Raw genomic sequence first — 25,000 nt, forward strand, 5'->3', positions numbered from 1 at the left:
CATGGGGGTGCCCCAAAACCCTCAAACCCCAAAAATCCCCCAAGTCAGAGGGAGCACCCCAAAAAACCCTCCCAGAATCCCAAAAACCCTCCCAGAATCCCCAAACCCCAAAGCGGGAACCCCAAACCCCAAACTGGCAACCCCAAAACCCTCCCGGGAACCCCAAAACCCTCCCGGGGTCTTTAGGGTGGATTTTGGGGGGGGCTCGGGATTCTTTGGGGGAATTGTGGGGTTCGGGGGGGGATTAGGAGGATTTTGGGGCTGTTTGGGGTTGGATTTTGGGGCCATTTCTGGGGATTTTGGGGAGGGATTTTGGGGCTGTTGGGGGCCATTTGGGGCAGGATTTTGGGGCCATTTCTGGGGATTTTGGGGCTGTTTGGGGAGGGACTTTGGGGCCATTTGGGGTGGGATTTTTGGGGCATTTGGGGAGGGATTTTGGAGCCGTTTGGGGCAGGATTTTGGGGCCATTTCTGGGGATTTTGGGGCCATTTAGGGTTGGATTTTGGGGCCATTTGGGGCAGGATTTTGGGGCAATTTCTGGGGATTTTGGGGAGGGATTTTGGGGCTGTTGGGGGCCATTTGGGGCAGGATTTTGGGGCTATTTCTGGGGATTTTGGGGTTGGATTTTGGGGCCGTTTCTGGGGATTTTGGGGCCGTTTGGGGAGGGATTTTGGGACTGTTTGGGGAGGGATTTTTGGGCATTTGGGGAGGGATTTTGGGGTCATTTCTGGGGATTTTGGGACTGTTTGGGGAGGGATTTTGGGGCATTTGGGGAGGGATTTTGGAGCCGTTTGGGGCAGGATTTTGGGGTCATTTCTGGAGATTTTGGGGAGAGATTTTGGGGCATTTGGGATTGGATTTTGGGGCTGTCTAGGCAAGGATTTTGGGGCCACTTCTGGGGATTTTGGGGTCATTTGGGGTGGGATTTTGGGGCCATTTCTGGGGATTTTGGGGCCATTTGGGGTGGGATTTTGGGGCCATTTCTGGGGATTTTGGGGCTGTTTTGAGGGGATTTTGGGGCCATTTGGGGCAGGATTTTGGGGCTGTTTGGGGCAGGATTTTGGGGCTGTTTGGGGCAGGATTTTGGGGCCATTTCTGGGGATTTTGGTGTCATTTGGGATTGGATTTTGAGGCTGTTTTGGGAAGGATTTTGGGGCCATTTCTGGGGATTTTTGGGCTGGATTTTGGGGCCATTTCTGGGGATTTTGGGGCTGTTTAGGGCAGGATTTTGGGGCCATTTCTGGGGATTTTTGGGCTGGATTTTGGGGCCATTTGTGGGGATTTTGGGGCTGTTTGGGGCAGGATTTTGGGGTTGGATTTTGGGGCAGTTTAGGGTTGGATTTTGGGGCCATTTGGAGCAGGATTTTGGGGCCATTTCTGGGGATTTTTGGGTTGGATTTTGGGGCCATTTGTGGGGATTTTGGGGCTGTTTGGGGAGGATTTTGGGGTTGGATTTTGGGGCTGTTTGGGGTTGGATTTTGGGGCCATTTGGGGTGGGATTTTTGGGGCCGTTTGGGGCAAGATTTTGGGGCCATTTCTGGGGATTTTGGTGTCATTTGGGATTGGATTTTGAGGCTGTTTTGGGAAGGATTTTGGGGCCATTTCTGGGGATTTTTGGGCTGGATTTTGGGGCCATTTGTGGGGATTTTGGGGCTGTTTAGGGCAGGATTTTGGGGCCATTTCTGGGGATTTTGGGGCCATTTGGGGCAGGATTTTGGGGCCATTTGGGGCAGGGTTTTGGGGCCGTTTGGGGAGGGATTTTGGGACTGTTTGGGTTTGGATTTTGGGGCCATTTCTGGGGATTTTGGGGAGGGATTTTGGGGCCATTTCCATGAATTTTGGGGCAGGATTTTGGGGCCATTTCTGGGGATTTTGGGGCTGTTTGGGGAGGGATTTTGGGGTTGGATTTTGGGGCCGTTTCTGGGGATTTTGGGGCCGTTTAGGGTTGGATTTTGGGGCCATTTAGGGTTGGATTTTGGGGCAGGATTTTGGGGCCATTGGGGGCAGGATTTTGGGGCCATTTCTGGGGATTTTGGGACCATTTGGGGCAGGATTTTGGGGCCATTTGGGGCAGGATTTTGGGGCCATTTGTGACAATTTCGGTGCCATTTAACGGGATTTTTAGAACTGAGGATGAATTCAGCGGTTCAGGGAAGGGATTTAGGATTTGGGATTTTGGGGAGGGGTCCCGGGGGGTCTCCCCCTCCTCACCTCTCCCGATGACCAGCCCACATTTGTGGGTGGGGATGGAGAAGGTCATTTCCCCCCCGGGGGGGCCCCAGGTGCCCTGAGCCCGGCCCCGGCCGCGCCCCCCCGGGGGCAGCCCCGGCCCCGGGGGTCCTGGGGGGCCGCTCTGTGGGGAGGGGGCGTCAGACAGGGGTGGGACCCCCAAAAGAGGGGGAAAACACCCCAAAAAAACAGCAAGAAGACGTCCTTAAAGTAGCCCGGAGAATGTTTCTAAAATAGCTTTAAAATAACCCCAAAAAAACCCCCAAAACAGCCCTAAAAGAGCTCTAAAATATCCCAAAAAATATCCCTAAAACACCCCAAAAAAATCCTTAAAACACCCTAAAACCGCCTAAAAACCCTCCTTAACAAAAGCCCTAAAACAGCTTTAAAATACCCCAAAAAAGTCCCTAAAACACCCCAAAAAATCCTTAAAATACTCAAAAAAACCATTCCTAAAATACCCAAAAACCACTCCTAAAACACCCCAAAAAAATCCCTAAAAAGTCCTAAAAACACTCCTTAAAAAAAGCCCTAAAACACCCCAAAAACACCCCAAAAACATTCCTAAAACACCCCAAAAAACAGCAATAAGATGTCCTTAAAATACATAAAATAAGATGTCCAGAGAATGTTTCTGAAGTAGGTCTAAAGCAGCTTTAAAATAACCCTAAAAAAACCCCAAAACGGCCCTAAAGCACCCCAAAAAAATCCCTAAAATGGCCCTAAAAGAGCTCTAAAATACCCCAAAAAATTCCCTAAAACACCCCAAAAAAATCCCTAAATCACCCCAAAAAGTCCCTAAAAAGCCCTTAAAAACTGCTTAAAAAACACCCTAAGAGCTCTAAAATACCCCAAAAAAGTCCTTAAAACACCACCCCAAAAAATCCTTAAAATACTCAAAAAACCATTCCTAAAACACCCCAAAAAAGTCCCTAAAACAGCTCTAAAATACCCCAAAAAACCAGCCCTAAAACACCTCAAAAAATCCTTAAAATACCCCAAAACCATTCCTAAAACACTCCAAAAAATCCCTAAAAATCCCTAAAACCAGTCCTTAAAAATGCCCTAAAAGAGCTCTAAAACACCCCAAAAAAATCCCCAAAAAGCCCCAAAAACGTCCCTAAAACACCCCAAAAGTCCCTAAAAAAGCCCCAAAAAATCCCCCAAAAATTCAATGAAATGGCTCCAAACCAGCCCTAAACCAGCCGCTGACCCGACCCCGAAGCCCCCTCCCCACATTCCCCCAATCCCCCTCCCCAAATTCCCAAAATCCCCCCCCTCAAATTTCCCAAATCCCCCTCCCCAAAATAACCCCCGAAGCCCCCTCTCCAAATTCCCCAAATTCCCCTCCTCAAAATCCCCAAATTCCCCGAAGCCCCCTCCTCAAATTCCACAAATCCTCCTCCCCACCCCGAAGCCCCCTCCCCAAATTCCCCAGAAGTTTCTCAGCACCTCGTGGGTGATCCCCTGAGCCCAAAGCCCCCTCCCCAAGGTGCAGCCCCCTCCCCAAAGTGAAGACCCCTCCCCAAATTCCCCAAACTCCCACACCCTCTCTAAGATATCGTTAAAGGTTCAGTCACCCAAATCCCCCTCCCCACCCCGAAGCCCCCTCCCCAAATTCCCCAGAAGTTTCTCAGCAGCTCCTGGGTGATGCCCTGAGCCCGAAGCCCCCTCCCCAGGGCGAAGCCCCCTCCCCAAATCACCCTGAGGCTCTGCAGCAGCTCGTTGATGATGCCAACCCCAAATCTCCCTTCCCAGACCCAAATCCCCCTCCCCACCCCGAAGCCCCCTCCCCAAATTCCCCAGAAGTTTTTTAGCAGCTCGTGGGTGATGCCCTGAGCCCAAAGCCCCCTCCCCAAGGCGAAGCCCCCTCCCCACCCCGAATCCCCCTCCCCAAATTCCCCAAACTCCCACAGCCTCTATAAGAAATCGCTGCTGACTTCAGCCCCCAAATCCCCCTCGCCAAGGTGCAGCCCCCTCCCCAAATTCCCCGGAGGTTTTTCAGCGGCTCGTGGGTGATGCCCTGAGCCCGAAGCCCCCTCCCCAGGGCGAAGCCCCCTCCCCAAGTCACCCTGAGGCTCTGCAGCAGCTCGTTGATGATGCGCGCCGCGTGCTCGCAGCGCTCCGGGGGTCCCATGATGTGCGCGATCTTCTCCGGCCCCGTGCCGTCGTCTGGGGGGGAATTTGGGGAGGGGGATTCGCGGTGAGACCCCTCCTCTAATTCCTTAAAGATACCTCGGCAAGTTCTTTAAAGACCCCTCCTCGAATTCCCGAAGTTTCGCAAAATTCTCTGCTCAAATGACCCCAAAATCCCCCTCCTCAAATTGCCCCGGGCTCTGCAAGAAATCATTCAATGGTTCTGCCCCAAAGCCCCCTCCCCAAATTCCTCAAATCCCCTGCCCAAATCCTTAGAGCCCCCTCCCCAAATTCCCCAAACTGAAATCCCCAAATTCCCCAAATCCCCCTCCCCAAATTCCCCAAATCCCCCTCCCCAAATTCCTCAAATCCCCCTCCTCAAATGACCCCAAATAAATGGGGAGGGGTCTCTCTCTCAGTCTGTAATTTGGGGAGGGGTCTCGCTCTCTCAGTAATTTGGGGAGGGGTCTCACCCTGCTTGAACTGGATGCGCACGCCGGCGTCGTTCTGGATCTTTTTGATCATTTCCCCCTCCCCAACTTCCTCAAATCCCCCTCCCCAAATCCCCCTCCCCAAATTCCTCAAATCCCCCTCCCCAAATTCCTCAAATCCCCCTCCTCACATCCTCAGAGCCCCCTCCCCAAATTCCTCAAACTCAAATCCTCAAATTCCCCAAACTCAAATCCCCCTCCCCAAATCCCCTCGAATAAATGGGGAGGGGTCTCTGTGAGGGTCGCGGTCTGTAATTTGGGGAGGGGTCTCTCTCTCTCAGTAATTTGGGGAGGGGTCTAACCCTGCTTGAACTGGATGCGCACGCCGGCGTCGTTCTGGATCTTTTTGATCATTTCCCCCTCCCCAAATTCCCCATCCCAATAAAGGGGTCTCTCTCCCAGTCTGTAATTTGGGGAGGGGTCTCTCTCTCTGTGTCAGGAATTTGGGGAGGGGTCTCACCCTGCTTGAACTGGATGCGCACGCCGGCGTCGTTCTGGATCTTTTTGATCATTTCCCCCTCCCCAAATCCCCCTCCCCAAATCCCCCAAACTCAGATCCGCAAATCCCCCTCCCTAAATCCTTAAATTCCCCAAATCCCCCTCCTCAAATCCCCCTCCCCAAATTCCTCAAATCCCCCTCCTCAAATCCTCAGAGCCCCCTCCCCAAATTCCTCAAACTCAAATCCTCAAATTCCCCAAACTCAAATTCCTCAAATCCCCCTCCCCAAATCCCCCACCCCAATAAACGGGGAGGGGTCTCTGTGAGGGTCTCGGTCTGTAATTTGGGGAGGGGTCTCTCTCTCTGTGTCAGGAATTTGGGGAGGGGTCTCACCCTGCTTGAACTGGATGCGCACGCCGGCGTCGTTCTGGATCTTTTTGATCATTTCCCCGCTGCGCCCGATCACGACCCCGACCGAGTGACGCGGCACCGGCACCTGGCGGGGAATTTGGGGAGGGGGCTCAGGGGCCAGACCCCTCCCCACAATAATAACGGGCGGGGAAAAAAATCTGGGGGGTTTGGGGGGAAAAAATTGGAATTTTTGGCTTTAAAAATTGGATTTTTTCGCGTAAAAATTGGATTTTTTTGGTATTAAAAATTGGAATTTTTCACCTTTAAAAATTGGATTTTTTGGTTTCAAAATTTGGATTTTTTGGTCCTAAAATTTGGATTTTTCATGTTGAAAAAATGAGATTTTTTAATATCAAAAATTGGATTTTTTGGCATTAAAAATTGGAATTTTTTTTGCGTAAAAATTGGATTTTTTTTGGGCTTAAAAATTGGATTTTTTTGCCATAAAACTCAGGGGTTTTGTGATGAAAAATGGGATTTTTTTAATCTCAAAAATTGGATTTTTTTGCCCTGAAAATCAGGTTTTTCATGTTGAAAAAATAAGATTTTTTAATCTTAAAAATTGGATTTTTTGGCATTAAAAATTGGATTTTTTGGCATTAAAAATTGGATTTTTGGTATTAAAAAATGGAAATTTTGGAGTGATTTCAGGGTAATTTTGGGGCGATTTTGGGCTGACTTCTGGGTGAATTTCAGGATGATTTTGGGGTGATTTCAGGGTAATTTTAGGATGATTTTGGGGCAATTTCAGGGTAATTTTAGGCTGACTTATGGGTGAATTTTGGGCTGATTTCAGGGTAATTTTGGGCTGATTTTGGGGTGATTTTGGAGTGATTTCAGGGTAATTTTGGGGTGATTTCAGGGTAATTTTGTGATGATTTCTGGGTGATTTTTGGGCTGATTTTGGGGTAATTTTAGGATGATTTTGGGGCAATTTCTGGGTGATTTTTGGGCTGATTTCAGGGTAATTTTAGGATGATTTTGGGGCAATTTCTGGGTGATTTTTGGGCTGATTTTGGGGTAATTTTAGGATGATTTTGGGGTGATTTCTGGGTGATTTTTGGGCTGATTTTGGGGTAATTTTAGGATGATTTTGGGGCAATTTCTGGTGATTTTTGGGCTGATTTTGGGGTAATTTTAGGATGATTTTGGGGTGATTTCTGGGTGATTTTTGGGCTGATTTTGGGGTAATTTTAGGATGATTTTGGGGCGATTTCTGGGTGATTTTTGGGCTGATTTTGGGGTAATTTTAGGATTATTTTGGGGCAATTTCTGGGTGATTTTTGGGCTGATTTCAGGGTAATTTTAGGATGATTTTGGGGCAATTTCTGGGTGATTTTTGGGCTGATTTTGGGGTAATTTTAGGATGATTTTGGGGCAATTTCTGGGTGATTTTTGGGCTGATTTTGGGGTAATTTTAGGATGATTTTGGGGCAATTTCAGGGTGATTTCTGGGTGATTTTTGGGCTGATTTTGGGGTAATTTTAGGATGATTTTGGGGCAATTTCTGGGTGATTTTAGGGTGATTTTTGGGCTGATTTTGGGGTAATTTTAGGATGATTTTGGGGCAATTTCAGGGTAATTTTAGGGTGATTTTTGGGCTGATTTCAGGGTAATTTTAAAATGATTTTGGGGCAATTTCAGGGTAATTTTAGGCTGACTTACGGGTGAATTTTGGGCTGATTTCAGGGTAATTTTGGGCTGATTTTGGGGTGATTTTAGGGTGATTTTGGGATGATTTTGGGCCGACTTCTGGATGAATTTTGGGCTGATTTTGGGGTAATTTCAGGGTGATTTTGGAGTGATTTCAGGGTAATTTTGGGGTGATTTCAGGGTAATTTTGTGATGATTTCTGGGTGATTTTTGTGCTGATTTCAGGGTAATTTTAGGATGATTTTGGGGCGATTTCTGGGTGATTTTTGGGCTGATTTTGGGGTAATTTTAGGATGATTTTGGGGCAATTTCAGGGTGATTTCTGGGTGATTTTTGGGCTGATTTTGGGGTAATTTTAGGATGATTTTGGGGCAATTTCTGGGTGATTTTAGGGTGATTTTTGGGCTGATTTCAGGGTAATTTTAGGATGATTTTGGGGAAATTTCTGGGTAATTTTAAGGTGATTTTTGGGCTGATTTCAGGGTAATTTTAGGATGATTTTGGGGAAATTTCAGGGTAATTTTAGGGTGATTTTTGGGCCGATTTCAGGGTGATTTTTGGGTTGATTTTGGGGTAATTTTAGGATGATTTTGGGGAAATTTCAGGGTAATTTCTGGGTGATTTTTGGGCTGATTTCAGGGTAATTTTGGGGTGATTCTGGGGTAATTTTGGGTGACTTTGGGCTGACTTATGGGTGAATTTCAGGATGATTTTGGGGTGATTTCAGGGCGTATTTTACGGTGATTTCAGGGTAATTTTTGGCTGATTTTGGAGTGATTTCAGGGTGGCTTTTAGGGTGATTTCAGGGTAATTTTGGGGCGATTTCTGGGTGATTTTTGGGCTGATTTTGGGGTAATTTTAGGATGATTTTGGGCTGATTCTGGGCTCCCACTCACGTCGATCCCCCCGCCCAGGCGGGCGCCGTAATCCGAGCGGTCTCCGAATCCTCCCTGGTCCCGCTCCCTCAGGATGTCCAGCACCATCTCACAGGCTTGCTGGGAATTTGGGCACATTTTTGGGGTGAATTCCTTAAATTTTGAGGTTTTTTCAGGTCATTTTGGGGGTTTTTTTGGGGTTCCTGACCTGCACTTTGTAGGGCTCGCCGATGATCCGCAGGGGTTTGTCCACGTTGGTGTTTTGGGAACCGTCTTGGATCAGGATCATTTTTACCCCGCTCGTTCCTAAAAGAGAAAAAAAAAGAGAATTTAGGGGGAGATCTCACCACAAAAATAAATTAGAGATCACAAAAATAGAGCAGGAATCACAAAAAATAAAAAAGAATCCAAAAAAAACAATCCAAGGAACTTATAAATAATCCTAAACTGCCTCTAAACCTCCCCAAATCCTCCTCAAACCCCCCAAATCTCTTCTAAACCCCCCAAAACTGCCCCAAATGCCCCTAAACCTCCTTAAATCCCCCCTAAACCTCCTTAAATCCCCCCAAACCCCCCCTAAACTTCCCCAAATCCCCCCTAAACCTCCCCAAATCCTCCCTAAACCTCCTCAAATCCTCTCTAAAGCACCTTAAACCTCCTAAAATCCCCCCTAAACCTCCTAAAATCCCCCTAAATCCCCTCCAAACTTCCCTAAACTTCCCTAAATCCCCTCTAAACCGGCTTAAACCTTCTCAAATCCCTCCCAAACCTCCCCAAATCCTCCCTAAACCTCCTCAAACCTCCCCTAAACATCCTCAAACCTTCTAAAATCCCCTCTAAACCTCCCTAAACTTCCCAAATCCCCTCTAAACTTCCTTAAACCTCCTCAAATCCCCCCTTAACCTCCTCAAACCCCCCCTAAACCTCCCCAAAACACCCCAAAACCTTCTCAAAACCCCCCTAAACCTCCCCAAACCTCCCCCGAACTGCCCCAAACCGCCCCCAAACCTCCTCAAATCTCCTCTAACTCTCCCTGAACCTCCCCAAATCCCCCCTAAACTCCCCCAAATCCCCCCCAAACCGGATTTTGGGGGTGACCTGGAGCTGTTTGATGGTCTCCCCGCCCTTGCCGATGACCAGCCCCGCCTTGCCCGCGGGGATCATCAGCTCCTGCACCGTCCCGTTCTGCCCGTTGGCGGCGTCGGGGAAGGGTCCCGGGGGTCCCCCCCCGGCCTCGGGACACGATGTCGTCCAGCAGGGCCTTGGCCTTCCTGGGGAGGGGTTTGGGGGGGCTTAGAGGGGATTTGGGGAGGTTTAAATGGGATTTGGGGAGGTTTAGAGGGGATTTGGGGAGGTTTAGGGGAGTTTAGGGTGGATTTGGGGAGGTTTGGGGGGGATTTGGGGAGGTTTAGGGGGGTTTAGGAGGGATTTGGGGAGGTTTGGGGAGGTTTAGGAGGGATTTGAGGAGGTTTAGGGGGGATTTGGGGGATTTGGGGGGGATTTGGGGGGGATTTTGTCATCCAGCAGGGCCTTGGCCTTCCTGGGGAGGGGGTTTGGGGGTCACTGAGGGGTATTTGGGGGGGTCTAGAGGGGATTTGGGGAGGTTTAAATGGGATTTGGGGAGGTTTAGAGGGGATTTGGGGAGGTTTAAATGGGATTTGGGGGAATTTGGGGGGATTTGGGGAGGTTTAGAGGGAATTTGGGGGGCTTTAGAGGGGATTTGAAAAGGTTTGGGGGGGATTTGGAGGGGTTTGGGGGGATTTGGGGAGGTTTAGGGGGAATTGGGGGTGTTTAGGAAGATTTAGGGGGAGTTTAGGGGGGATTTGAGTTCTCCAAGGACGATTTTGGTGCCCCCAAGGACAATCTTGAGGTTCCCAGGTGCCTTTTTGGGATCCCAATGACAATTTTGGGGTCCTCAGAACGATTTTGGTATCCCCAGGATGATTTTAGGGTCCCCAGGTGCCATTTTGGGGTCCCCAGGTGCCATTTTTGGCGTCCCCAGTGTGGTTTTGGGGTCACTAAGGGGTCCCCAGGGTGATTTTGGTGCTCCCAAGGACAATTTTGGGGTCCCCAGGGTGATTTTGGTGCTCCCAAGGACAATTTTGGGGTCCCTCGGATGATTTTGGGGTCCCCAGGGTGGCTTTGGGGTCCCCAGGGTGGTTTTGGGGTCACTAAGTGGTCCCCAGGTGCCATTTTGGTGCTCCCAAGGACAATTTTGGGGTCCCCAGGTGCCATTTTGGTCCTCCCAAGGACAATTTTGGGGTCCCCAGGGTGATTTTGGGGTCCCCAGGTGCCATTTTGGGGTCCCCAGGGTGATTTTGGTGTCCCCAGGGTGGTTTTGGGGTCACTAAGGGGTCCCCAGGTGCCATTTTGGTTCTCCCAAGGACAATTTTGGGGTCCCCAGGGTGATTTTGGTGTCCCCAGGGTGGTTTTGGGGTCACTAAGGGGTCCCCAGGTGCCATTTTGGTGCTCCCAAAGACAATTTTGGGGTCCCCAGGATGATTTTGATCCTCCCAAGGACAATTTTGGGGTCCCCATGATGATTTTGGGGTCCCCAGGGTGGTTTTGGGGTCACTAAGGGGTCCCCAGGTGCCATTTTGGTCCTCCCAAGGACAATTTTGGGGTCCCCATGATGATTTTGGTGTCCCCAGGGTGGTTTTGGGGTCACTAAGGGGTCCCCAGGTGCCATTTTGGTGCTCCCAAGGACAATTTTGGGGTCCCCAGGATGATTTTGATCCTCCCAAGGACAATTTTGGGGTCCCCATGATGATTTTGGGGTCCCCAGGGTGGCTTTGGGGTCCCCAGGGTGGCTTTGGGGTCACTCACTGCACGGATTCCGGCGAGCCCGTCAGGGACACGCTGCGCTCGGGTAACCCGCCGCTATCTGGGGAGGGGGGGAGCAAAACCACAAAAAAAAACGGGGTTCAGGGGGGGTCCCCCACATTTTTTGGGGTGTCCCCCACGGTTTGGGGGGGATCAGGAAGGTTTTGGGGTCCCCCCTGTGCCCCCCATACCTGGGGAGATCTGAACTTTGCACCCCGAGTCCTGCTGGATCTTGTTGATCTGTTCTCCCCCCCGGCCGATGACTGTGGGGGGAAAATGGGGGTTTGGGGGGGTCCCCAAAGTCACCCAAGGGACTAAGAGCACCCCCAAATCCTTGAGACCACCCCCCAAAATCCTCAAATCTCTGGGACTCCCCAAACCCCCCCGGGACCCCCCCAAATTCACCCCCAAAATCGGCCCAAAACCCTGGGACTGCCCCAAAATCCCAAAAGCCCCTTAAAAGCCCCCCCAAAATGGGATTTGGGGGGGGTCCCCAAAGTCACCCAAGGGACTAAGAGCACCCCCAAATCCTTGAGACCACCCCCCAAAATCTCCAAATCTCTGGGACCCTCCAAAGCCCCCCTGGGACCCCCCAAAATCCCCCCTAAAATCACCCCAAAGCTGTGGGAACCCCCCCAAAAAAACAACTTTTGCCCCAAAATCCCCCCCAAAAAACCCCAAAACTCCCAAACTTGGGGTTTTGGGGTGTCCCCAAAATTCTCCAGGGGGTCCCCAAATCCCTGGGACCCCCCAAAATCCCCCCCAAAGCCCCCCAGACTCACTGAGGCCGACCATCCCGTCAGGAACCCGGTACTCCTCGGTCACCGTCGTCCTGGCGAGCACAAAAATCCCATAAATACCCCAAAAAACACCAAAAATACCCCAAAAACTCCACAAATACCCCAAAACCACCCCAGAAATCCCATAAATACACCCAAAACCTCCATAAATATCCCAAAACCACCCCAAAAACAACCCAGAAACCCCATAAATATCCAAAAACACCTCAAACACCCAAAAACTCCATAAATACCCTAAAACCACCTCAAAAATCCCATAAATATCCCCAAAACACCCCAGAAATCCTACAAATAACCCAAAATTCCCCAAAATACCCAGAAAACCCCCCAAAAATCCCACAAATATCCCAAAACACCTCCAAAAATCTCATAAAATCCCCTAAAACCCCAAACCCCCCCAAAATCCCATAAAAACCCCCAAACCCCCCAAAAATCCCATAAAATCCCCCCGAGACCCCCCAAAACCCCATAGAAACCGCCCAAACCCCCATAAAAACCCCAAAACCCCAATTAAAAACTCCATAAAAGCACAACAAAAACCCAAAAACCCCAAATCCCCCCTAAAACCCCTCAAAAATCCCACAAAAGCCCCCCCGAGACCCCCCCAAAAACCCACAGAAACCCCCCAAAACCCCACAGAAACCCCAAAACCTCCCATAAAAGCACAAAAAAACCCCAAAAACCCCAAATCCTACAAAAACCCCATAGAGACCCCCCAAAATCCCCCCAAAACCCCATAGAAACCTCCCAAAACCCCATAAAAACCCCAAACCCCCCATAAAAGCACCAAAAAAACCAAAAAAAAACCAAATTCCCCTGCAAAAATCCCACAAAAGCCCACTGAGACCCCCTAAAAACCCAACCCCCCCCAAAAACCCCATAAAATCTCCAATAAATCCCCAAAATTCCCAAATCCCCCCCAAATCCCCATCAAATCTCCCCCAAAAGACCCCATCAAAACCCCCACCCCCCCATAAAAACCCCATAAAAGCACAAAAAAAAACACCCCAAAAACCCCAAATCCCCCCCAAACCACCCCGAGACCCCCCAAAAATCCCACAAAAGCCCCCCGAGACCCCCCCAAATCCCCCCAAAACCCCCCAGAAACCCCACAACCCCCCCATAAAAGCACCAAAAAAACCCCAAAACCCCAAATCCCCCCCCAAATCCCACAAAAGCCCCCCGAGACCCCCCCAAATCCCCCCAAATCCCGTACCTGGCGGGGGGGTGGATGGGCCCCATCGGTGCTGGCAGCGCTGGGGGGGGAACCTGAGCCCTCCGTGGGGGTCCCCCCAAACCGGGGACCCCCAAAACCCCAAATCCCCCCAAAATCCCCGACCTGAGCCCTCCGTGGGGGTCCCCCCAAACTGGGGACCCCCAAAAACCCAAATCCCCCCAAAATCCCTCCCCAAATCCCCCCCAAGTCCCCGACCTGAGCCCTCCGTGGGGGTCCCCGGTTTGGGGGGACCCCAAAACCCCCCCAAATCCCAAATCCCCCCAAAATCCCCGGTTTGGGGGGGACCTCGAAACCCCAAATCCCCCCAAAACCCTTCAGGGATCCCAAAATTCCCCCTCTGGAACCCCCCAAAAATCCTTGAGGTCCCCCAAATTCCACCGGGACCCCCCAAACCCCCTCAGGGACCCCCCAAAATCCCTTTGGACATTGCACAGCGCCCCCTGCTGGTGATAACCCTGTACTACAGGAGCCCCCCAAAAAACCCAGAGCCCCCCAAAATCTCCCCCAAAAATCCCTTCAGAACCCCCCCAAATCCCCCTGGGGACCCCTCAAAACCCTTTAGGAACCCCCAAACCTCCCTGGGACCCCCAAAAACCTTCTGGGGACCCCCCCAAAATCCCTATGGGACATTGCACAGCGCCCCCTGCTGGAGACACCCCGCTACTACAGGAGCCCCCCCCAAAAACCCTGAGCCCCCCAAAACCCTTCAGGACCCTCCCAAATCCCTTCAGAATGCCCCCAAAATCCTTTTAGGGACCCCAAATTCCACTGGGACCCCCCAAACCCCCTCAGGGACCCCCCCAAAATCCCTTTGGGACACTGCACAGCGCCCCCCTACTGGCGACAACCCGGTACTACAAGAGCCCCCCAAAATCCCTGAGCCCCCCAAAAAAACTTTTTAGGACCCCCCAAAACTCCTCTGGGGACACCCAAAAACCCTTCAGGGACCCCAAGTTCCACCAAGGACCCCCCAAAAACCCCTCAGGGACCCCCCGAAAATCCCTTTGGGACATTGCACAGCGCCCCCTGCTGGTGATAACCCGGTACTACAAGAGCCCCCCAAAAAACCCTGAGCCCCCCCCAAAATCTTCCCCAAAATCCCTTCAGAACCCCCCCAAATCCCCCTGGGGACCCCTCAAAACCCTTTAGGAACCCCCAAACCTCCCTGGGACCCCCAAAAACCTTCTGGGACCCCCCCCAAAATCCCTATGGGACATTGCACAGCGCCCCCTACTGGCGACAACCAAGAGCCCCCCCCAAACCCCCCTAAAATCCCCCCTAAATCCCTTCAGGACCCCCCAAAATCCCTCTGGGGACCCCCAAATCCCCTTCAGGACCCCCCAAACCCCCCTCAGCACCCCCCAAACCCCACTCACCTTCCCCCTGTGCCGCCAGTTTCTTGCTCTCGGGCTGATCTGAGGGCGCAGATTTTTGGGTTAAAGACCCCCCCCAAATCCCCCCTCCCCACCCAAATTTTGGGGTCCCCCCCGGGTTTTGGGTGAGTCCCCCCTCACCTCCATCCTCCAGCTGCCGTTTCTGCCCCCCAAACCCCCCAAAATCGGGGGGGGGGCGTTGTTGTTGGGCACGGGCGGCGCCGCGTCCCCCCCGATTTTGGCGGCGATCTGGGGGGGGCACAGGGAAATTTGGGGGGGATGAGGACCCCAAAAAGCTCAACATTCACCCCAAAAAGCTCAACTGGAAAGGTTAAATACTCAGAGGAACAGCAAGAAAGGAAACAAGGAGGAAAAGACATAAAAATGCAGCAAAAATGCAGTGAAATTATCCCAAAATTGCACCAAAATCCCATAAAATCGCCTTAAAATGCCCCAAAATCACCCCAAAATGACCTCAAAATCCTATAAAATGACCTCAAAATCCACAAAATTACACATCACCCAAAATGCTTCAGAGTACCACAAAAATCACCTTTAAATGTCCCAAAATTACCTTTAAATGCCCCAAAATTCACCAAAATTGCCCTAAAATTGCCCAAAAATTACCCAAAATCCCACAAAATGACCTCAAAATCCAATAAAATGACTCCAAAATCCCACAAAATGACCTCAAAATCACACATCACCCAAAAAGCCTCAAACTACCCCAAAATCACCTTTAAATGCCCCAAAATTTGCCAAAATTACCCTAAAATTGCCCCAAAATCAGCCTAAAATGACCCAAATTCCCACAAAATGACCTCAAATGCCTCAAAGTACCCCAAAATCACTTTTAAATGCCCCAAAATTCACCAAAATTGCCCTAAAATTGCCCCAAAATCAGCCCAAAACGACCCCAAAATCCCACAAAATGCCCCAAAATCCAAAAAAATTACCTCAAAATCCCACAAGATCACCCAAAATCACCTTAAAATGCCCCAAAATTACTCCAAAATCCCACAAAATGACCCCAAAGTGCCCGAAAATAAAAAAAAAACCCAAAATGACCCCAAAATTGCTCTAAAATTGCCCCAAAATTACTCCCAAATCCAAAAAAAGCCACAAAATTACCCCAAAATTGCCCTAAAATGCCCCAAAATCCCACAAAATGATCTCAAAGTCCCACATCACCTAAAATGGCTCAAAACACCCCAAAGTCACCTTAAAATATGCTAATTTATCCCAAAATTGTCCCAAAATCACCTTAAAATGCCCCAAAAGCCCACAAAAATTACCTTAAAATGTCCTAAAATCCCACAAAATCACCCAAAAATGCCCCAAGCCACCTTAAATACCCCAAAACTACCCCAAAAATCCAAAAAATGCCACAAAATCACCCTAAAATTCAGAATAACCCACAAAATCACCCCAAAATTGCCCTAAAATGACCCAAAATTACCTCAAAATCCCACAAGATCGTTCCAAAATCCCAAAAAGCCACAAAATCACCCCAAAAATGCCCCCCAAACTCACGCCAAGACCCCCAAAACTTCCCCAAAATTCTCTTTTTTGGGGCCACCCCCAAAGTTATCGCTCCCAAAACCCCCTCAGGACCCCCCAAATTTCCCCCAAATTTTGGGAATCCCCAAAATCCTTCCCTGAGTCCCCTCAGGACCCCCCAAAATCTCCCAAATCCTCATCAAGACTCCCCAAAACTCCCTCAGGACCCCCCCAAAATCCCTCCCTGACCCCTCAGGACCCCCCAAAACCTCTCAGGAGCCCCCCAAACCCCCTCACAACCCCACAAAATCCCCCCCAAGACCCCCCAAAACCCCCCCGAAACTCCCCCAGGAGACCCCAAATTCCCCTCAGAACTTTCAAGGCCCCTCAGGACCCCCCAAAACCCCCTCAGGACCCCTCAAATTCCCCCCAAAACCCCTCAGGACCCCTCAAAATCCTCCCAAAACTCCCCCAGGAGACCCCAAATTCCCCTCAAAACCTTTTTAAGACCCCTCAGGACGCCCCAAAACCACTCAGGACCCCCCCAATTCCCCCCAAAACCCCCTCAGAATCCCCCAAACCCCCTCAGGATCCCCCAAATTCCCCCCAAAAACCCCTCAGAATCCCCCCAAACCCCCTCAGGATCCCCCAAATTCCCCCCAAAAACCCCTCAGAATCCCCCCAAACCCCCTCAGGATTCCCCAAATTCCCCCCAAAACTCTCTCAGGACCCCCAAACCCCCCTCACAACCCCCACAATATCCCCCCCCAAGACCCCCCCAAACTCCCTCAGGACCCCTAAAACCTCCCTCAGACCCCTCAGGACCCCTCAAAATCTCTCCCTAAACCCCCTCAGGACCCCCCAAATTCACCCCAAACCCCTCAGGACCCCTCAAAATCCCCCCAAAATTCCCCTAGGACGCCTCAAATTCTCCCCAGACTCCCCCAGGACCCCCCAAATTGTCCCAAAACTCCCTCAGGAGCCCCCAAACTCCCCTAAGACCCCTCAAAATCTCCCCAGACTCCCTCAGGACCCCCCAAACCCCCTCAAGACCCCCCAAAACCCCTCAGGACCCCTCAAAACCCCCTCAGGATCCCCCATATTGTCCCCAAACCCCCTCAGAACCCTCCAAAACTCCCTCAGGACCCCTCAAAATCCCCCCCAAGACCCCCAAAACCCCCTCAGGATCCCCCAAATTCCCCCCAAACCCCCCCAAGACCCCCAAAACCCCCTCAGGACCCCCAAAACCCCCTCAGAACCCCACAAAACTCCCCCCCCAAACCCTTCAGGATCCCCCAAAACTCCTCAAGACCCCCCAAAACCCCTCAGGATCCCCCAAATTCCCCCAAAACCCCCTCAAGACCCCCCAAAACCCCTCAGGACCCCTCAAATTCCCCCCAAACCCCCTCAGAACCCCCCAAGCCCCCTCAGAACCCCCCAAACCCCCTCAGGATCCCCCCCGGCGCCCCCTCCCCATCCCCACCGCGCCTCCACCCACCCCAACCCCGCTAATTACTCCAATTAACCCTCCACCAATTAACCCCGCGGGGTCGGACATTACGGTAGAGGCGCCTCGAGCCCGTAATTACGGTACCGAACCGAAATAAAATTTAAAAATTAAAAAAAAAATAAAGAAGGGGGAAAGGAAAGGCGGGAAAAAAAAAAAGGCGGGAAAAACCGTGAGGGGGGGGGAGGGGCGCGCTCCCCTCCCCCCCCCCCCCCGCGACCCCCGCGCTGAGGGGAGGGGGGAGGGGCCTTACCGGGCCGGTGGGGGCGGGGCCGCGGCGCCCCGGGGAGGCTCGGGGGGGATCCCCGCCCGCCCCCGCCGCCTCCCGCCGCCCCGCCGCTCCCCTCACCTGCCGAGCCCGCTGCACCGCGTCGGCGAACGCGTCCTTCCGCCCCGTGCCGCCGCCGCCGCCGCCTCCGCTGCCGCCGCCGCCGCCGCCTCCTCCCGGGCCGGCCCCGGGCCCGGCTGAGGGGGGCGCGGAGGGGGCGGCCCCGGGCTGGGGGGGCGGGGGCGGCGCGGGGCCGAACTCGGACATGGCGGAGGCGGCGACGGGAACGGGCCGCGCTCGCCTCAGGCCGCGCGGGGCACGCTGGGAGGCCCGCCCGCCACCGGAGGGGCTCCGCCAATCGGCGCGCGGGTTGGCGTTGAGCGACAGGTGTGTTGGCCAATCAGATTATGAAGGTAGAGAGCGGCGGCCAATGGGAGGAAGGAAGGAGCCGGCGCGCTGCGATTGAGGGGTGTTGGGGTGAGTGACGGCGCGCTGGGCCAATGGGAATGAGGGGATGGACGAAGGGCGTGGGCGGGACTGAGGGAGCGCAGCCAATCAGCGGCTGGGCGGCCCCGCGATACGCCGCGATTGGTGGAGGAAGCGGAAATCACGGGGAAGGCGGGGCGAGGAGTGATTGACGTTTTGCCCCACCAATAGCTTGCGGGGATTTCCCCTCCCGCCCACGCTGCGCAACGATTGGAGGACGCGTTTGACTGACAGCCAGCGCGGCCAATAGAGCGCGTGGCGCGGGAGAGGCGGGGCTTCCTTAGATTGACAGGCGAGCGGCTCAATCAGCGGCGGGAAACTCGCTGGCCAATCACAGCCGCGCCCGCCTCTGCCCTTTGATTGGCAGCTCGCCCAGCCAATGGCGCGCGTCCCTGCGCGCGCGGCGTCCAATCAGCAGCGCGCGGCCGTTTTGGAGGGAAACCGCGACCAATCAGCGAGCGCGGAGCGTTCCCCAGGCCCCGCCCCCAATCCGCTCACTCAGAGGTCAATAAATAAACCTTTATTGACGTCACGAGGGCGTGGCCACATTGGCCCCGCCCCTTTCCGCGGCGGCCTCGATTTGGGCCGAATCCGCGGGATTTTGGTTAAAAATAAAAAATTTTAAAAAATCCTAAAAAACGGAGCCGGGGACAGCGGGGAACACCTGGAGAGGGGAGGGGGGAGGGGAGAACCGGGACAGGACAGGTGAGCACAGGTGAGAACAGGTGAGAACAGGTGAGGACAGGTGGGGACAGGTGAGAACAGGTGAGCACAGGTGGGGACAGGTGAGAACAGGTGAGGACAGGTGAGAACAGGTGAGGACAGGTGAGAACAGGTGAGGACAGGTGAGCACAGGTGGGGACAGGTGGGAACAGGTGAGAACAGGTGAGAACAGGTGAGGACAGGTGAGAACAGGTGGGGACAGGTGAGAACAGGTGAGAACAGGTGGGGGACAGGTGAGAACAGGTGAGAACAGGTGAGAACAGGTGAGGACAGGTGAGCACAGGTGAGCACAGGTGAGGACAGGTGAGAACAGGTGGGGACAGGTGAGAACAGGTGAGGACAGGTGAGAACAGGTGGGGACAGGTGAGAACAGGGACAGCCAGGTGAGATCAGCACGGACAGGTGAGGACACAGGTGGGGACAGGTGAGAGCAGGTGAGAGGAATGAGAGGAGGGGTCAGGACAGGTGTGCACAGGTACGGACAGGTGAGAGCAGCATGGACAGGTACGAACAGGTGAGAACCGCTGAGAGGACAGGTGAGAAGAGGTGAGAGTAGCACAGACAGGTGTGCCCAGCCTCATCCAGGTGTGCCCAGGTGCGTCTACATTCGTGCCCAGGTGCGTCCAGGTGTGCACGGCCTTGCCCAGGTGTGTCTGCACTCACGTCCAGGCGTGCGTGGCCTTGTCCAGGTGTGTTTGGGTGTGCCCAGGTGCATCCAGGTGTCCATCCAGGTGTTCCCAGGTACGCCCAGGTGGTTTTTGGTGTTCCCAGGTGCGTCCAGGTATTCCCGGCTGTCCCTCAGGTGTACCCAGGTGTGTTCAAGGCGCACCCAGGTGTCCCCAGGTGTCTCCAGGTGTCCCCAGATGTCCCCCAGGTGTCCCTCAGGTATCTCCAGGTGTGCCCAGGTGTCCATCCAGGTGCACCCAGGTGGCCCCAGGTGCACCCAGATGTCCCCCAGGTGTATCCAGGTGTCGCCAGGTGTTCCCAGATGTCCCCTGGGTGTTCACAGCAGCATCCAGGTGTCCCTCAGGTGCCCCCAGGTGTCTTCAGGTGTGTCCAGATGTTCCCCAGGTGGCTCCGGGTGCATCCAGGTGTGCCCAGATGTCCCCAGGTGTGTCCCAGGTGCACCTAGGTGTCCCCAGGTGTGCCCAGGTGTCCCCCAGGTGCATCCAGATGTCCCCAAGGTATCTTCAGGTGTACCCAGGTGTGTCCCAGATGTCCCCAGGAGCACCCAGGTGTCCCTCAGGGATCTCCAGGTGTCCCTCAGGTGCCCCCCAGGTGTCTTCAGGTGTGTCCAGATGTCCCCCAGGTGCACCCAGGTGTCCCCAAGTCCATCCAGGTGTGTCCCAGGTATTCCCAGGTGTCCCTCAGGTGTCCCCAGGTGTCCCTCAGGTGCACCCAGGAGTGCCCAGATGTCCCTCAGGCATCTCCAGGTGTCTTCAGGTGTGTCCAGGTGTCCCCAGATGTCCCCCAGGTGTCCCCAGGTGTCCATCCAGGTGCACCCAGGTGCATCCAGATGTCCCCCAGGTGTCCCCAGGTATCCCTAGATGTCCCTCAGGCATCTCCAGGTGTGCCCAGGTGCGCCCAAGTCCATCCAGGTGTGTCCCAGGTGTGTCCCAGGTATTCCCAGATGTCCCTCAGGTGTCCCCAGGTGCACCCAGGTGTCCCCAGGTGTCCATCCAGGTGTGCATCCAGGTGCACCCAGGTGTCCCCAGGTGTCCATCCAGGTGTGCATCCAGGTGCATCCAGGTGTCCCCAGGTGTCCCCAGGTGCACCCAAGTCCATCCAGGTGTCCCCAGGTGTCCCCAGGTGCACCCAGGTGTCCCCAGGTGTCCATCCAGGTGCACCCAAGTCCATCCAGGTGTCCCCAGGTGTCCCCAGGTGTCCATCCAGGTGTCCCCAGGTGTCCCCAGGTGTCCCGGGGGGTCTCTCCTCCCCCGGCCCCTCAGGCCTCATCGTCCTCAGCCGTCAGCGGCCACTGCGGGAACACAGCGGGGTCACCTGGGGGTCCCCTCACCTGTCCCCCCAAGCCCCGCCCCCTTCCCCAGGTGCTCACCTGCGCCTCGCCCAGCCCCGCCCCCTCCAGGTGTTCCGGATCCTTCCGGAAGGCGGCGTTGCTGAAGCTGATGCTGTTGGTGCTGCGCCGGCGCCAGCCCCGCCACAGCGCCCGCCCCGCGGCCGCCAGGCACAGCGCCAGCCCTGGGGGCACACGGGGGGGTCAGGGGGACCCCGAAATTTGGGGAGACCCAAATAATTTGGGGTTTTTTCCCCAAAATTCGGTTTTTTCCCCCCAAAATTCCGGGATTTTCACCCCCAATGGGATTAATTCATGGCGCCGCCTGGTGGTCACAAATGGGAACTGCAGGGAGGGGACGACACCCAAAATCGGGGATTTTTACCCCAAAAAACGGGAAATCTCCCAAAAAAACGGGAATATTTCCCAAAAAACTGGGCTATTCACCCCAAAATTTGGGATATTTCCCTCTCCCAACCCCAAAATTTGGGATTTTTCCCCCCAATGGGATCAATTCATGGCGCCGCCTGGTGGTCATGGGTGGGAACTGCAGGGAGGGGACGACCCCCAAAATCGGGGATTTTTACCCAAAAAACCGGGATTTTACCCCAAAAAACTGGGCTATTCACCCCAAAATTTGGGATATTTCCCTTTGCCAACCCCAAAATTTGGGATATTCCCCCTAAAATTTGGGATTTCCCCCCCAAATTTTGGGATTTTTACCCAAAAAATTGCAAAATCTCCCCAAAAAACAGGGATATTCCCCCTAAAATCTGGGATATTCACCCCAAAATCTGGGATATTCCCCTAAAATCTGGGATATTTCCCTCTGCCACCCCCAAAATTTGGGATATTCCCCCCAAAATTTGGGGACTTCCCCCCCCAATGGGATCAATTCATGGCGCCCCCTGGTGGCCACGGGGGGAAACTGCAGGGAAGGAGGCCCCGCCCACTTTGGGACCCCTCCCCCAATTTCTGACCCCTCCCCCTCCCACTTTGGGCCCCTCCCTCCTCTGGATCCCCCCTTTTGACCCCTCCCCCATTTTGTGGCCCCTCCCCCATTTTGGCCCCTCCCCCCTTCAAGCCCCTCCCCATTTTTGCCCCACCCAACATTTCCCCTCCCCCAACCCCCCCCAAATTTTGGCCCCTCCCCCTCCCGGGCCGTACCAATGGGCAGCAGGATCCCCAGTGACGTCATCAACGGCCCCGCCCCCTTGGGCCCGCCCACCTGGCCGAGGTCACCTGTGGGACAGGGGAGGTCAGGGGGCGTGGCTGGGGGGCGTGGCCAGGTGAGGTCAGGTGGGTGGGGTCAGATGTCAGTGGGTGCGGTCAGATGTCAGTGGGTGTGGCTAGTGGGCGTGGCCAAATATGGAAGTGGGCGTGGCCAGCACATATCATTAGGGTGCCCAGTGGGCGTGGCCATGTACAAAATGGGTGTGGCCAGGTGTGGTGGTGGGCGTGGCCATGTGTAGCAGTGGGCGTGGTCCTGTGTGGAAGTGGGCGTGGCTAATTGGCAGGGTCAGTTGTCTCAATGGTTGTGGACAATGGGCGTGGCCAGGTGAGTCAGTGGGCGTGGTCTTGTGTGGTCAGTGGGCGTGGTCGAGGACACTTCCAGGTGTGTCACTGGGCGTGGCCAATGGGCGTGGCCAGGTGTGACGGTGGGCGTGGTCTGTTGTTAGAATGGGTGTGGTCGGTGGGCACGGCCAGGTGTGTCAGTGGGCGTGGCCAATGGCAGTGGGCAGGTGTGTCGGTGGGCGTGGTCAGTTGTAACAGTGGGCGTGGCCAATGGACACAGTCAGGCATGCCAGTGGGCGTGGTCCTTTTACGGTGGGCGTGGTCGGTGGGCGTGGCCTCACCTGCCGAGGCGTTGTTCCCCTCCGCGCTCAGGGTCCGGTTCGGGGGCTGGGGGGGTCCCGGGGGGGTCTGGGGGGACACGAGGGGGAGGGGTCAGCGGGGGGAGGGGCTTGGGGGGGTCAGGGGTCACCTGGGCACAGGTGAGGTCACCTGGGGGGGTCTCGGGGGTCTCACCTGCCCCACAGGTGGGTTTGGGGGAGGTTTGGGGGTCCCGGGGGGATTTGGGGGGGTCCCAGGGGTCTCACCTGTCTCCCAGGTGGGTTTGGGGGATTTGGGGAGGGGTCCCAGGGGGATTTGGGGGGTCTGGCAGGTTTGGGGGGGGTCTCACCTGCCCCACAGGTGGGTTTGGGGGTCCCGGGGGTATTTGGGGGGGGTCCCAGGGGTCTCACCTGCCCCACAGGTGGGTTTGGGGGGGGGTCTGGGGGGTCTGGGGGCTTTCGGGGTCCCTGGAGGGATTTGGGTTGGGGGTCTCACCTGTCTCCCAGGTGGGTTTGGGGGGGTCTGGGGGTCCCACGGGGGTTTGGGGGTTCTGGGTGGGTTTGGGGGTCCCGGGGGTATTTGGGGGGGGGGGTCTCACCTGTCTCGCAGGTGTGTCCGTCCCCCCCAGGTGCTCCCCGTCGGGGCAGGTTTGGGGGTCCCCGGGGGTCTGGGGGTCCCAGGATGTTTTGAGGGGGGTCTCAGGGGGTCTGGGGGTCCCGGGGTGTTTTGGGTGGGGGTCTCACCTGTCTCACAGGTGTATTTGGGTGGGGGGGTCTCACCTGTCTCGCAGGTGTGTCCGTCCCCCCCCAGGTGCTCCCTGTCGGGGCAGGGTTGGGGGGTCTGGGTGGGTTTGGGGGGGTCCCAGGGGGTCTGGGGGTCCCGGGGGGTTTTGGGGGGGGTCCCGGGGGTCTCACCTGTCTCGCAGGTGTGTCCGTCCCCCCCCAGGTGCTCCCCGTCGGGGCAGGCGCAGGTGAAGGGGGCGGAGCCGGGGCCGCGGGCGGGGGAGGGGAGGCACAGGAACGAGCAGGGGGAGGCGGAGCAGCGGTCCCGGCCTGGGGGAGGGGCACAGGTAACCGTGGGGGAGGGGCACAGGTGAGGGTGGGGGAGGGGCACAGGTAAAGGGGGAGGGGCTCAGGTGAGGGTGGGGGAGGGGAACAGGTAAAGGGGGAGGGGTTCAAGTGAGGGGGAGGGGCCTGAGGGTGAGGGGCACAGGTAAAGGTGGGGGAGGGGCTCAGGTGAGGGAGGGTGAGGGGCTCAGGTAAAGGCAGGGGAGGGGCCTGGGGGAGGGGCACACATGACATTGGGGAGGGGCTCAGGTAAAGGGGGAGGGGCTCAGGTGAGGGTGGGGGAGGGGAACAGGTAAAGGTGGGGGAGGGGCTCAGGTGAGGGTGGGGGGAGGGGCACACATGACAGTGGGGGAGGGGCTCCGGTAAAGGGGGAGGGGCTCAGGTAAAGGTGGGGGAGGGGAGGCACAGGTAAAGATGGGGGAGGGGCTCAGGTAAAGGGGGAGGGGCTCAGGTGAGGGTGGGGGAGGGGAACAGGTAAAGGGGGAGGGGTTCAAGTGAGGGGGAGGGGCCTGAGGGTGAGGGGCACAGGTAAAGGTGGGGGAGGGGCTCAGGTGAGGGTGGGGGAGGGGCACAGGTGGGGGATATTTAGGGGACGTGTTTGGGGTATTTTTAGGATATTTTGGGGATATTTTACTGATATTTTCAGGATATTTTTGGGGTGATTTTCGGGATATTTTAATGATATTTTGGGGATATTTAGGGGATATTTTTGGGGTGATTTCAGGACATTTTTGGGGTGTTTTGGGGGATATTTTAATGATACTTTCAGGATATTTTGGGGATATTTTCAGGATATTTTGGAGATATTTTTGGGATTTTTTTGGAATATTTTTAGGATATTTTGGGGATATTTTATAGATATTTTAATGATATTTTGGGGATATTCTGGGGATATTTAGGGGATATTTTTGGGGTGATTTCAGGATATTTTGGGGATGTTTTTGGGGATATTTTGGGGTGTTTTTGGGGTCCTGGGGGCTGCCTGTCGGGGTGCATTTTGGGGATATTTAGGGGATATTTTTAGGATATTTTGGGGATATTTTCAGGATATTTCTGGGATATTTTGGGGATACTTTCAGGATATTTTTAGGATATTTTGGGGATATTTTTGGGGTGATTTCGGGGTGTTTCGGGG

At 54.4% G+C, this 25,000-nt stretch overlaps 2 protein-coding genes and 1 long non-coding RNA gene across 3 annotated transcripts in view; 1 reads left to right on the forward strand and 2 right to left on the reverse strand.

The window, feature by feature from the left end:
- Window positions 1–1,939: 1,939 nt before the first annotated feature.
- On the reverse strand, window positions 1,940–18,078 carry LOC135288609 (far upstream element-binding protein 2-like). Its single transcript, XM_064401979.1, is given in 15 exon segments — window positions 1,940–2,353; window positions 4,301–4,401; window positions 5,689–5,791; window positions 8,256–8,354; window positions 8,443–8,540; window positions 9,263–9,461; window positions 9,463–9,505; window positions 11,061–11,118; window positions 11,249–11,320; window positions 11,840–11,889; window positions 13,074–13,113; window positions 14,471–14,509; window positions 14,609–14,657; window positions 14,660–14,716; window positions 17,824–18,078. Coding segments are annotated over 15 exon segments (1,608 nt in total). The 5' UTR covers window positions 18,010–18,078.
- A 1,789-nt stretch (window positions 18,079–19,867) lies between these two features.
- Window positions 19,868–20,838, forward strand: LOC135288703 (uncharacterized). The gene is made up of 3 exons (XR_010351683.1): window positions 19,868–20,001; window positions 20,043–20,073; window positions 20,761–20,838. It is a non-coding gene; the product is annotated as an uncharacterized LOC135288703 (long non-coding RNA).
- Window positions 20,839–21,086: 248 nt separating this feature from the next.
- The window catches only part of LOC135288610 (low-density lipoprotein receptor-like), a 27,510-nt gene continuing 23,596 nt past the window's right edge, over window positions 21,087–25,000 (reverse strand). Inside the window, 4 exon segments of the mRNA XM_064401980.1 lie at window positions 21,087–21,150; window positions 22,133–22,207; window positions 22,822–22,888; window positions 23,713–23,850. Coding sequence (XP_064258050.1) covers window positions 22,204–22,207; window positions 22,822–22,888; window positions 23,713–23,850 — 209 coding nt within the window. The 3' untranslated portion in view covers window positions 21,087–21,150; window positions 22,133–22,203.

Source organism: Passer domesticus, chromosome 34, assembly GCF_036417665.1.
Source record: "Passer domesticus isolate bPasDom1 chromosome 34, bPasDom1.hap1, whole genome shotgun sequence".
Classification (NCBI taxonomy): Eukaryota; Metazoa; Chordata; class Aves; order Passeriformes; family Passeridae; genus Passer; species Passer domesticus.